General features: G+C 43.4%; 1 protein-coding gene across 1 annotated transcript in view; it reads right to left on the reverse strand.

Moving 5' to 3' along the window:
* The window catches only part of MTCL2 (microtubule crosslinking factor 2), an 870,692-nt gene that overhangs the window by 17,300 nt on the left and 839,163 nt on the right, over positions 1 to 14,229 (reverse strand). Inside the window, exon 9 of the mRNA XM_078652323.1 lies at positions 9,515 to 10,925. Coding sequence (XP_078508449.1) covers positions 9,515 to 10,925 — 1,411 coding nt within the window. The remainder of the gene's footprint in view (positions 1 to 9,514; positions 10,926 to 14,229) is intronic.

The following is a 14,229-nucleotide window of genomic DNA, read 5'->3' on the forward strand; positions in this document are numbered from 1 at the left end:
CAGAAAGCAAGACAAAACAAGTGACAATTCTTTTTCTGTTTGAGGGGCAATTTTATGGGCAAGTCCGTGGTACATCCATGGGGGCTATTTTTGCCCCCAACTTGGCCATACTGTATATGGACCACTTGGAGAACCTTACCATTCTAGATGCATCAAACCCTTTCCACAGCGGCATTGCCCTGTGGAAAAGGTACATCGATGACATCTTTATGATATGGACAGATTCGGAAGATTTACTTAACCAATTCCTACACTGGCTGAATAACAACAGTGGTGGCCTGAAATATACCTTAAACACTAGCAAAGAATCCCTGCCATTCCTTGACATCGAGATCAAACACTGTGAGGGACATCTAATCACCAGCCTTCATAGAAAGCCAACGGAAAGAAACACGTTACTAAATTACAGTAGTCATCACCCCCGTGCCCTAAGAGACTCTCTACCCTATTCGCAGTTTCTACGTATCCGCAGAAACTGCTATTTTAAACAAGACTACTTCACAGAGGCAAGGACACTGAGCCAAAAACTAAGACAACGAGGCTATCCACGCAAATTGGTGCGCCGCTCCCTTAAAAGAGCATGGTATTGTCCGAGAGAGACATTGCTAGAACCACGCATAAGAAATAACTCAGAGAGAATCACATGTGTCACTACGTTCTCGCCTGCTTCCAATGCAATTAGGAAGAGTGTTGTAAAGCACTGGCCAGTACTTAATGCGGGGATTCTTAACTTAGAACGACCAATGTTCGCCTTTAAAAGAGCGAGAAACATAAAGGATCACCTGGTAAGAGCTTCACTTCCTCAGCCTGACATAAGATCCACACTAGACGATATGTGGGAATTACCAGCCCTCAAGGGCCATGCCAAATGTGGCCAGTGTGTCTCTTGTAATTCTACCATTGAGGGCAAGACCTTCTCCTACGGAACAATTAAGTATAACAGACAGTATTTCACAAACTGTAATTCCAATAATGTGATTTATGCGATCATTTGTCCATGTATGTTACTATATATAGGACAAACAAGTCAGAAGGTCAAGCTACGAATAGGCCAGCACAGGAGCAGAATCCGGTGCCAAACAGCCAACGCACCCCTGGTGGAACACTTCAAAGAAATGCGACACACGGAAAATGACTTCACTTGGACAGTCATAACACAGATCAAAGCCCCCCCACGAGGAGCAGACATTTCACAGATCCTAAACAAGGAGGAGCTGCATTGGATCTTGAAGACAGACAGTATAAGGAAAGGGCTCAACAGGATTGAGGACTGGACTTCCTTACTATGACCTGTTTCCTTTCGGAAATTTATCGAACTGTTATGAAGGTCCTTGAATATGGTTTTAGAAATAGCATGTATGAATCACCATATGTCACAAGAGCACTTCTGTTCACCCTCTTTTTAAATTTTCTCCAAATATCTTTGTCACCTTTCCAAAATGTCCGCCCTATTCTTGGGCTCATCAGTCCCTTCTCCTTCTCTGATACCTGGCGATCCCACACCACTCCAAGATGTCCGCCAGCTAACGGACTTACTAGTCCCTTCTCTATCTCTAATACCTTCTAATCCCAGTCCCTCCCTCAACTGGCTAGCGATCACCGCCAGAACCCCATTCGGCCGGCCATCGAGCAGGACCAGCTACAGTAAGTTACCCCAGATGCTCGAGCTAGAGCCCCTCTGACTTTGACCTCATGATACACCCCGGTTCCCACCCATTGCTAACTACGCCTCTTGCCTTCCCAGCGTTCCAATTTCGGAAGCCCGGCAGCACCGCGTTGCAGTACTAGCCATGCTAGCCATCAAGTAAGCCTTAAATCTAACTTTTGAGTTTACCGCCCAGCCTCGAATACCGTTTTTATAACCACCCCTCCATTTACTCCATAGTTTGCAGTTTATTCCCCGTGCTGACCGCCACTAAGTGAGTATTTTGGCCATTCTTTTCACGGACTCGGGTCACTTTAAATGGAATGGTTTAAAGTAATGTTAATTAATTTCCCTGATATTTAGATGCCGCAAAACTCCCGAGGCCACTCTCAATTCCCTTTCCACCCAGCTCACTGCGCCGTTTTAATGTTCACTGCGCCGTTCACCGATCAAATAGTCTATGTCTTTATTCAGAAGATGCCAAGGTTACATACATAGCTCTACTGCTCACTGCGCCGATTTTATTTTCACTTCGTTGCTGACTTAAGATATTTATTTTATGCCCTTGCTCGGAAACTGTAATGGACTGATGTATAGCTTTACCTGCGAGCAGGAATTTTTCAAAAAATGCCTAGTAATATTTACAACTCGGTTAAACATGCATGCATGCACGCTCTCTGGAAAATCCTCTATTTCCAAACGCCACAAACCACGCCAAACACCACCAGTGTTCTTAAAAAGAGGCAACCGGCCTGAATGGTTTTTTTAAATCAGGGAAGATCACTCGCTCTCATTTATAGACGGCACTTTTCTAATGTGCACGCATGCCACTTTCGAAACAACTGTCACCATTGTTTTTTGAAATAAATAAGCTTGTCACTTCGAAAATTCGGATATTAGCACCACATTATATATCAAGTCATGCCTAGCTTTCTAATGGAAATTTTTCAGTTTATGTTTGTATGTTTTTTCCTTTTTCTCCCCTTACATTTATGTGAATCGCAAAAGTGGTTATGTAAAATGTACCAATTAACTCTAAGACAAACATGACTTAAATGACTTTGTCCTGAAGATGATGCATGTATCTTTGAATTGCATCGAAACGTCGTCGACTTTAAAGCACCATATGTTGTTATGAATTTACAATAACGTCGCTAACAATGGGTTGCTAGAAATGAATCTGAGTCTGTATTACTGAGTAATAGTACAGACCGCCTTGTGCGCTTTCCACATGAACCTTTGTCACTTGTTTTGTCTTGCTTTCTGTGGGTCACAGGTCGTGCCCACTTTTTGTATCAATGTGAAAAAAGGAACTATTACCAACAATATAATTAATAAATTCCTGTCCGGCTGGACAGAGGCTATATACTATTCAGTATATCTCTAATTTTTCCAAAGATCCTAAATAACTAGGGACCCCTGTCTTGTACAACATATTACCGCCCAAGGACCCTAGTGCTATTCCTTCGGGTTTCCCTTGTCTCAAAAAACTGAAACACAATCCTGGCAGGGGAACCCCAACTTCAGCTGGTCATTTTGCACCTCCTACGTATCCGTTCGAGGTTTTGCAGCTAGATTTCATCCACATGGAGAGGTGCAACAATTTAAAATGCTTACTCGTTGTTGTTTGTGCCTTTTCAAGATGGGTGGAAGCCTATCCCCTAAAAGACAACACTGCCTTATCCACAGCTAAAGCCCTTGTGAAAGAGTACTTCCCCAGATTCGGAATGCCTAGATTGGTCTGGAGTGACAATGGGAGTGAATTTGTGGGTCGTGTGATGAAGAGAGTATGTGAAGGGCTAGGCATTCAGCAAAAGTTCCACGCTGCAAATCACCCCCAATCAGCTGGATTAGTAGAATGTTACAATGGCACGCTTAAGTTAAAACTGGCCAAAATTCAAGCGAGCACAGGTCTTAAATGGCCTGATGCTCTACCCTTAGCACTCCTATCCACCAGAATGACTGTGCATTCGCGAGTGAAACTTAGTCCCTATGAAATAGTCTTTGGCCGCCTGGCCAACATATGGGGAGTGCCAAGACCCACCAAGTTCAGTGAAATTGAACACCCTGTTTTACTTGATTATCTGTACGAATTGACGGCTAAATTGCGTGTTTTACACCAACAGGTGCATGATACACTGCCTCAAGTCTCTGAAGCTCCAGGACATCAGATCGACCCTGGATCCTGGGTGCTGGCCAAGAAATTCCAGCGAACCAAGAACGACCAGCCCAGGTGGACCGGACCGCACCTCGTCCTTCTTTCCACAAGATCAGCTGTTCGAGTGGAGGGGAAGAAATCCTGGATCCACGGGATCCACTGCAAGCGGATCCCTCTGCCTCTGCCATATGACCGGTGGGTCCAGGAGGGTGTAGCTGACTCAGAGACTGAAGCTGTGCCACGTTTTCTGCCTTTCAGTGATGCACGTGTAAAAGGAACAGTTACCGAACAAGAGAGTGATACAATTTTGCAACCATCAGTTCGATTGGACACTTCAGAACCTGAACTCCTTTTCCAAGATAATACAATACCAGGAAAACAACGGTATAATTTGAGGCCGAGAAATACGAACTAATAAAAGTGTTTTTTTTCCCTCCAAGTACTATTTTTGAAAGTGCAGCTCTCCCATCTGAGAAACTTGCTTATTTTTGTTTTTCGAACCGCCATCCGGGTTCCGCTGCTAGGGCCGCGATTGCCCAAAGTCTTTGGGGTGCAGCTGACGACGTTAGGTCGGCAGTTCTGGTTGGTCTAAGGGAGTTGCCCTGGACTGACAGAAGCATTCCTTAGCAGAAACAACCTCCCATCGCGGACAGCACTTTAGAGAGGATGGAGTTTTCCGAGATGGAGAGACCTGCCAAAACCATGAACTTTAAAACCAAAATATGTAAAATAATGACAAAGAAAAGCTTTTTGATGTTTTGCATTTTTATGTTATTCAGTGTGATGATATTTTTAATAAGTTATGTGTTATTCTCTTTTCGAGTAACATTTGCACCCACAACATCGCCTATACCTCCTCCTCCTGCTGTTTCCCCACACTCTTTTCAACCCCTTCCTAAACACGAATCAGCTAGGAGATTAGAGTTTATTAATAACTCCTTTGTTCAGCTCCTGCACCAACACCAACTAGTAATGAACACAACTAACTGTTGGGTGTGTGGTCTTATGCCTCACACAACGGATAAAGGTATCCCCTATCTGGTCCTGCCTTTCAGCCACAATGGTTCTGTGTGGGCATACAGAACAATGTTCATATATGCACATGAAGTCTACCCCCTACGTTCAGTAACAGACAATCCTAAGAATAGTGCTCTAGTTAAGGGTATAGTAGACATGATTAAGGAAGATATTTCTTATGAGACTATCCCGAGAGATGAGACACTAGTATACATAGGATGGAACGTAACCAGATATGGAGCTACTCTGAGTGAAAAACAGCAAGCTAAGAGATCTTCCCCGATTTGGATTGTACCCCATCAGGGTCATCTGTGTCTGCAAGGTAATGGCACGAATCCCAGAGCTCAGTTAGGGAAGAGTATCTGCACTAAAACGTATGTTTTTGCAGCCCAGACTTCCCCTTCGTTTTTAGCAGCTAAGGGTACCTATTTCATCTGCCATGATAGAGCCTATACATGGTTGCCCCCTGACTTTTCGGGCTCATGTTTTGTTTCGTTCCTGTTGCCTCCCACCTACACAGCAGCGGCAGATTACCACAAGACAAGGATAGTTAGAGGTGTCTTGAGCAAAGAAGACACTGCAGGACAAGAATTTGGGGACTTCGTAAAGGGTTTTCTGCCGTTCTGGGGACCGATGGCTAACAGCCGTTCTGGGGACCGATGGCTAACAGCAGGAACCTAAGGCAATTGACAAGGGTGGTTGAATCCACCGTGGTTGAAACTGCTGGTGCCCTTAGTAACTTGACTGCTGAGCTCCAGTCGGATCGACTTATGACCCTTCAGAACAGGGTCGCCTTAGATGTCATACTTGCAGACCGAGGTGGGGTATGTAGATTGATCCAATCGAGTTGCTGTGTTTTTATTCCAGATAATGCTCCAACAGTGTACCAGGCCATCTCTAAACTGCATAAGATTTCCGAATCTATTCATGTGGATAAAGGAGATTGGTCGTTTATGGAATGGTTCTGGGAACTGATATCCGGCTGGGGATGGAAAATTCTGATGGTCATTGGGATGGTCTTAGCCATTCTTTTCCTGTTCTGTCTGTGCGTGCAGTGTGCTCCTGCAATATGTGGCCTCTGTGCTACATCATGTGTAAGGAAACCTGTATCAAGAGACGAGCTAAGTACTAGAATGATGTTACAGCAACATCTCAATGACTTTAGGAATATAGACCTGGACTCAGATTAGCATGAGATTAGGTTAAATTGCCTATGTAAGGGCAAAAGGAGGGTTTGTAGTTCCGAAAATTCTGGACTCGAGAATTAAACTTCATCATAGCATGACGATTTTCATATCAAAATACCGAGAATGGCTAGTACACTATGTACAAGCATTTTCGTCATATTCGAGTGACGATTTCACCTCGAAATCGTCATTTTCGTCTTGAACCCTTGGCTTCCATTTTGTATGCGGCAGCCATTTTGTGAGTTGCCCTTTACATAGGCTTATGATACAGCTAAATTCGATTCCAAAGGACACATACACCTTAATTGACTTTCCTGTGACCTGGGCAAGTTGGAACCATTGCCCCAGGCCGAACCTGTTTGGTCAGTTCCTCTCCCAGTGGCCGAATGAGATAGCATCAAGGCACAACAGGCCATAAACCCATTTCATCGCACACACCCTGCCGAATCTTGCTCACACCTGTCCCTGCTCTTTTTCCTCTCACTTGCTTTATGATGGGGAGGTGCCCATTTTTATTGGGGGTCCACCGATATCTGATGAAATGTTGGGACTTGCCGGGTGATTTGTTGTGGGCTGGACGAACTAAAATGTGGGCTGTCATCATGACTCTGCTTTTCCTTTGTAGCGAAAATATTTGAACGGTATACTAAAATTCGAGGAATGTTTGCCTAAAGCACAATATTTTGTATAAAAAGAGAAGCCTGACTTTGTAAGTTTGAGCAGTCTCCTGAGAATATACATCCCGTGTGTTGTACTTCTAGGACGCTTGTTTCTTGGTTGCAGCCAATAAAATCGATCCTTGACTTCACCTAGAAGACTCTGAGTTTCTGTGGTCTGAATCAGGAAAGTACCCGAGGTCTTTGGGTGTACCCTGGCACCGCTGGGTTACCGGTTCTGAAAAACCCAGTACCTCAATCTCAAACCTCTTAAGCCCCATAGTTTTGAGACAATTTTACCATTCATGAACCTGCAGATTCAAAACCCTTTAACCATAATACTACCCCTGTAAGTGCCTATTGCAAACCATATTATGATATGCACTTATGAAATATAAGACCTGCTAGTTTTGTCAAAGATGTTCACATCATTAAAATTTGATCTACAGCTTTAATAAAACATGTACCATTTCAAACCTAAAGCCTATTGACTTTGCTACAATATTTTTAACAAATCAGACCTATGGGTTTTGTTGCATGTCAACAAAAAATGAACAATTCAGGAAAAAATGCAGATTTCTTGTTGTACACCCTGATGCCAAGCAATCATTCAAGATACAAATAGCATTACAAATTCCTCTCCCTGTAAGTACGGGGCAGTTGAAATTTGTTTCTTACAAAGGAGACTGTGGGAGCACACAGTAACTTTTAGTGGCCCCAAAACAGGAAGGAACTAACAAGCATAGCATATTTTCTAGAAACTAACAAGGTTACCATATTGTCCAGAGTCTTTGAGAAGAGGACCCTGGAAAATATACACATTTTACAAAACCTCGGGGGGGCTGATGGCACATTCCTTTGCCCAAAAAGCTTTTGCTCCATGTGACTACCACTGCTTCAAATCTTTACTTTTGTTATCTTTATTTTTTGTTAACTTCTAAAGCAGGCCACTTTGCTGTCAACATTCAGACATGGGTACCTTGCCCTTTAATTGAACACCCAACAGACTCTCTTCAGTCTGTGTAGCAGAATGCTGTGAGCACATTATGAGGTGATAACTTCCTGCCTGCTCTCTTTCACTTTGCATGCCAACCACTTCCCCTTGATACAGTCAGCGTTTCGCTGCAGGCACACTCCTAGGAAGGAGAGCAGGAACCCATGTGCCATTGGTCCAGCGGGGAGGCTCCCTTTTGAAGGGGAACACAACAACGTATGCTCCCCAAATAGACAGGGCTTCTGGTCACGTGCAGGCTGCCTGTGTGTCCAACAGGATCTTGTAACTCCTGCTCCTGAGGCTCCCACTACAGGAGCAGACCACAAAGGTTCAAGGTGACCCCATCCCTTCAAGATCCCCTGCAAGAATACCATCTACTGGTCCTGTGAAAGAGCTAGCACCACTGCCCCTGGAGATAGAGTGCTTAGTAGTTCAGTAACAGAAATCCAAAGAAGGCTCCTTCACATGCCAAACATGACTTCATTATCAGCAGCGCACATTTGTTCCTACTATTCTCAACTGTTTTCCCTGTGAAGGGTTTAAAATAGGGGTGGAGAGTTCCAGAACATGGTGACCACTTACCCAATCCAGTGAGGGCACACCACCCCCTGCGCCCCAACTGCCACTTCCAAGGATCAGTACACTGGCTTTCCAACACCTTGCACAGTACCATGAAAATGAAAAAATAATCCAAGACAGTGGCTAGGAACAAACCTCTAGCACATCTCTCTCTCTTAGCCAAGTTCTGCCCACCCAGGCTTGGGGTTTTCCATCCAAAACTTCAAAGATGCCGCTTATAATTTGTGGTGGCAGAGGTCTACTAGTCCTTCCTTTGTCCCAAAAGGGAACATCTAACTAGCTACTGGACAGGGAAGTGCTGTGACAATTATCAAGATTAGACTCTGCCCACTCCTCAACGAGGAGAGCTTAATCTCTCTACCATGACCCTAATGTGGTCAGTGGGCACTGCTCTACCATCTGGGGTAGCATAATAATTAACTTCCCCACTAGGACAGCTCAAATTATGAATCTCATTGGGAGTGGGTTTTTCGGCAGGAGATTATTATGCTATTCATTTATTCTGGGCACTGGAAACTCAGCAGCTGAAAAGTGTGCAGGTCGGTACCCTAGTTTAGCCAAGTACTCAATTTGGACCAGGTAAAAGCCTGTGGTTGAATGCTAGAGACAGGAGTATTTCTGAAGATCCCCAAGATGACCGAAGAACAGCTCCCAACAATACAATTGGCTATAGGGCTAACCTAGATATTCTAACATTAGTAGCTGTATCTTGGCCCAGATTTCTGTGTGAACCCTACATGTAACTCATCTATCTAGTTCCTTTCAATATAAGTATTTTTTTCTTTCAGACAAAGAGCAGATAGGACACTGAAGCCAAGAAGTGTCATTTATTGAGTCATGCTGTATTTCAGTTTGTAACCCACACCACCACAGACTAAAATCTGCAGCTCGTCCTCTCTTACTTGAGAAAGTCAAGTGAGAAAGCCTTAATAACTTGGTTATCAATTGAAATACAATAGTACAAAGGCCCTTGTACAACAATGGTAAATGTACTGCACAGTAACCTCGACTGCCACAATACCCAAGAAAAGACCACGTAAGTGCCTCAGGAGTTTGACAGAAGAGAATTTGAAAGAATGGATTCAAGAAGGGAATACTGTCTAATTTGAAATGTTGCACTCTAAGCTACACGTCACAACTCTCTTACCACTGAATATCAGGATGTTACAAAGGTTGCCTAACAAAATAATGTGTGTGCTGCAACTGTGAACTATGTATACATTTCAAGCTGTTCAGAAGTAAACCTTGTATGTTAATAGAAAGAATGTCAACAATTACCTCAGTTGATATTACATCTGCATCGCAAAGGTTTCCATCCTTTCTGCTTTGAACTGAAGGCAGTGGCTTTTCCTCATCGCTGTCTGTTTGTTTCAAAATTCTCTTATGTAGGGTTTTTGGAGCAATATCCAACTGAGGAGGCACAGTGGATACAATGTCTTGTTTTTTTAAGACGTCTTCTATTCGGTCTTTCTTCTCAGCTCTGGTGGTGAGACTTTGAGATCTACCACACACATTTCTTAAGAACTCCTGTACTATGCCATACTTAGGGTCATCTGGCTTTGCTGGACTTTCTTGAGCACCAGGCTTCCAAAGTGATTCTGTGCTTCCTGAATGCTCGACAACACTGAACAAGCTAGACAAGCCATCATTGATGTTGCTCAGCACAGGGCTGTCCCTGGTCGTGGTAGACCTAGCCCATGCAGATCCATTTAATTTACTCTGATTGAGACTACACAAGCTTCGTTCTTTGGAACCATCCAGCCTGGAGGAAGATCGTCTCTGAAGCTTTGGAGAACCATATTTGGGTGTGCAACAAGGCCTTTCAATTCGAGAGTGGACCTTATCCAATGATGATGAAAGCTGTTTATTGCGAGCAGAGATTAAAGAAGAGCTTCGTGTTGACCAGCTCTTGACATGAACACTTCCCCTGAGGGTTTCAGTTTGCAGGCCAATGCTCACCATTCTGATTGTCTGTGTGCCTACATCTGATAATCCAACAGTCTGACTAGAAGTGTTTTTCACTTTCCTTTCCAATGAACTGGATCTGATGGCTTGCCTAACACAGTTGGTGATCTCTTTCATGTCATCACTCATATTTCCAGAAATGTCAAAGTCACCCAGTGCCGATGGGAATAAAGGAACTGAAGCCGCTGACTCCTTGACATTTCTTGTGTCCAGAATTTCATGTTGATGTCTCGAGACGTTCTGTAGCCATCTACTGTACGTGTTTTCTGACAAATTATCAGATCTGCTCATGTCTCTAGGTGTGGCCATGGTGAACAGAAAGCCAGGTTCAATCATGTTCTTTCCTTCCTCATTTTTAGGTAACGAAGTCTCAAGTCTTCGGACAACTGGGGGACTGTAGTAGATACGAATGCCTGTCTTGTCTGGTGCTGTGTAGCTCCTTTGCATCTGTTTCTGGGTAGTCATTTGCCTGGAGGTGTTTGTCAAAGTGTAGTCCCAGGAAGAAATGCCTAGATTATCTTTAGTCAGATGCTCTGTCAGAGCTTTGTCATTATTCATGTAGAAACCGTTTTTTTGGTTTAGCTCCGATGAATCGACCAGGTCATTGGCCACAAACCGTGCAGCTCTAAGATTTTCATTTACAATTGGTCCATTCCTGCCAGGCAGGTAAGGGGAAGCTTCAGTCACATTTTCAAACTTTGACATCGAAGGAAAAGACTTTGTTCTAAGAGGTAGGGGTGATAGAAGAGAAACATAAACCATTATGAGGAAGTTGTAGTGATATTGCTACATACCAAGAAAGAAAACATGGGCATTCTCTTGCAATTGGTTGCTTATAATGAGAATACAGAATTGGTACTTACCTGTAAAAATAACTCTCCCGTAGAGAAGCATATACTCCCTTGACAAATATGATTAGGATGTTTCCAGCAGCTGAGTTAAAACTAAGCAACACTTATTTAAGCTAATTAGAAAAAGGAAAAGTGTTTTAATCTGCATTTCCAAAACATGTCTTAGTCAGTTGGTTTTGCACGGTTACAGCATATGTGATCCATCTTTAAGTTTTATTCGAAACACAATGTCCGGTGCCCATAGGAAAAAACAGGGAATAAATAATTAGCAGTAACAAATTACTACATTAACTATGTAAATTGTGAATGTTTTCCCCACAAGTCCTTTGCTGGCAGTAATTTATTATCGAATTACCATCAAGTGACGCAGTAACCCAGCCACTTTAAAATTTCTGACATAAGAGAACTGAGCTGTAATACCACGAATGCACTTTTTTCACTGTTTTTCTCAATAAAGGGACTACGGCCACTTTCTGCTCAGTTATGCAACATACGCTGCATGTTATTTATTGTTCTGTCGCGCTAACAACTGATGCAGAATGAAAAAGTTACCTTTATGAAGACTCTGCTACTCCTAGTTAGTAGGATCTTTCCAGCACCAAACCTGTGTATAACCTGGCACCTAGGTGAAGGACCAGAAGCTACTTGTTAAATCTGTTAAAAATGAGGGCTACATGTATTGGATAATATTATGTGTGCATGCGGACACCTCCCGCTCCACCTCCCCCAAGTAAGATTGCACCCCGGGTAAACTCATAAATAAAGCCTAATGCAATAATTCTGAAAGATGGCAGAGGAGTAAGCAGAATGGTGTTAGGAATAATGGATAGCCTGCAAATGAGGTATAAAGAAGTTACCATCAGGACTCTGTCCCATGGACAAACTAATGGGTAGATTCTACAGCAAGAAGAAAACAGAAAGGATAAAGAGAATGGGCACCTTCGAGCTGCCAATGACAAGTATACTTTGTAGGAACTCTTGTACAAACATGCACTCCTTTAAGAGAGGAAGCATTCCTTTGAAAGGAAGCACAATGCATGTGGGTGGCCCAAGTAGTAATCATGCAACTTTCTTAATTGGTGCAGGCCTGGAAAAAACAGATTAACCAGTCTCGCCTCCGGTGAAACGTGCAGGGACAATGGATGAGGGAGCTATCAATGCATGCGCTAACAGTGTTGGATATAGGGGTTTTTAAACTGACAGTGGGAGTACTAATTATCACATTGCCCGTTTCTCTAATTCCATATATGAGTTATGAGATTCATGGTCCTGACCATGTTAAAATGTGAATGCCTAACATCTGGGTTATGCAAGACCACATAATTCAAAGATGTGCGAGCTTGTGGAAACAAGGCAGGGAAACAAATCTCAAAAAAGGGAAAAAAGATGAGTGGATTTGGAGAACCACGATCTCCTGATGAAAGACGGCATAGTGTTATTTTATTTAAACTTATAATAATTAATTAATTAAAGGTAACACATTCACCACATATAGCTAAGTAACATTCATGAAATAAGAATCATGGCAGAACTCCCTGTGAGGGGGGGAGGGCATAATTGATCTCACTCTGTGGCCCTCTAACTTATAGTGACGATGTTTTCAAAACAAAAAACTGGGACTGTTCATAGACAAAGAAGTAGGACTAGTTTGCAGTAACCAGCGATATAAAAGTAGGACTATTTGACAGCTGTCATGGACATAGAAAAGGGACTACAATGACAGCCGCCTCCACAGACACAGATGAAGAATTACAGACAACAAATCAGATGTGTGACACAGACCGCAATGGGTTTTTAGGCTAACAGCATGTGCATTATAGGATGTTGAGTTTTTGCTTTAACAATGCCAAGAACAGTCTCCAAATTAGTAACTTGCAAAAATGGCTAAAAAGCTTGCCCCAGGCCAGAAGTTGGGAAGGGGAAGGGGAAGAAGGAAGAGAAATGGAGAGACAAAGTACTATGATGCGGGAAGGGCTGAGGAGGTAGGCATGTCTGTGTCTCGGAGATGAGGGGAGGGATGAGAGAAGGACTGCCTGTGCCTCAGAGATGAGGGAGGGCTTAGAGAAGGCCAGTCTGTGCCTCTGAGGTGTGGGATGGGCTGTGACTATAGGGCTGTCAGTGCCTGTAAGATGAGGGGGGAGAGGACTGTGGCATTTCTCAGATACAAGGCGAACTCTAAAATAGATGCAGGATGTTACTGGTGATGACGGCTCTGTGCACGCTGCTGTCGTACATAAGTGTCTCCTGTTGAGTAGCTTTACAAATATCTCTACTCACTGTGTATGCATCCATTCCTTTCTGTGATAAAACCCATGACATCATAGTGCTCAAAAACATTTCCCTGATTGCATCTTGGGGAGTGCCTTTCTTCAGGGGTCAGTTACTGTCCAATTACAAGCCAGCATTTCTGCTCGCCTGGTAGAACCATCCAGCGCCCATCTTCCTCCCAGGTAGGTGATCTGAGTAGTGCAGAGAAGGATACTACAGCACGGACGTATTGTAGGTCAAAGCAAGCAGAGCTCGCCTCTGACTCTATGCATCTCACCCAACCATGTCCCATGAGAGAACTGCAACCGCAGAGGTCTCACTCCTTTTACGTCAACACAGGACCTTCAGATGTAGTAGAACCACTACCCGAGCAGGCATGACCACTACAATACTTGCCCACCACACCAAACGATTCTCCCCACACTCCCTTCAACCACTCTTGCACCCTGTGCGCTCCCAAACAAGGTAGAGCACTCAGGTCCCATATATTGCTCTTCAAATACCAGCTGACATGACAGAAGTACCCAAGCATTAAGTGGGATGAAAAAAATGGGGGGTCTCTCTAAGATGTCTGGCTAATGTTATTAACACTCAAGTTTATATAGAAATATCATAGTTCAGTCGATTTAATTATTAATAAAGTGCAGACGTATTCAAAGTACATAGTTTGCAGTTAGTAAATCCGGGCATTAACTGACACAAAATCCGCTATGTAAAAATTGAAAATGTCTCTCCCAGTGTTCTTGCATTGATCTCCCTTGTGTATGGAAAACACGATCTGCCTCTGACCAGTCCGTCTTATTTGATGTTAGGGAACAACACACAAAATTCTTTTTTTTTATGCTTGCACATGCATGGAGAGGAACTTTAATAGTTGGCAGTTCAATGAAGTGTCTGTTGGATCCAATC

The sequence above is a fragment of the Lissotriton helveticus genome, chromosome 7, assembly GCF_964261635.1.
Source record: "Lissotriton helveticus chromosome 7, aLisHel1.1, whole genome shotgun sequence".
Lineage (NCBI taxonomy): Eukaryota > Metazoa > Chordata > Amphibia > Caudata > Salamandridae > Lissotriton > Lissotriton helveticus.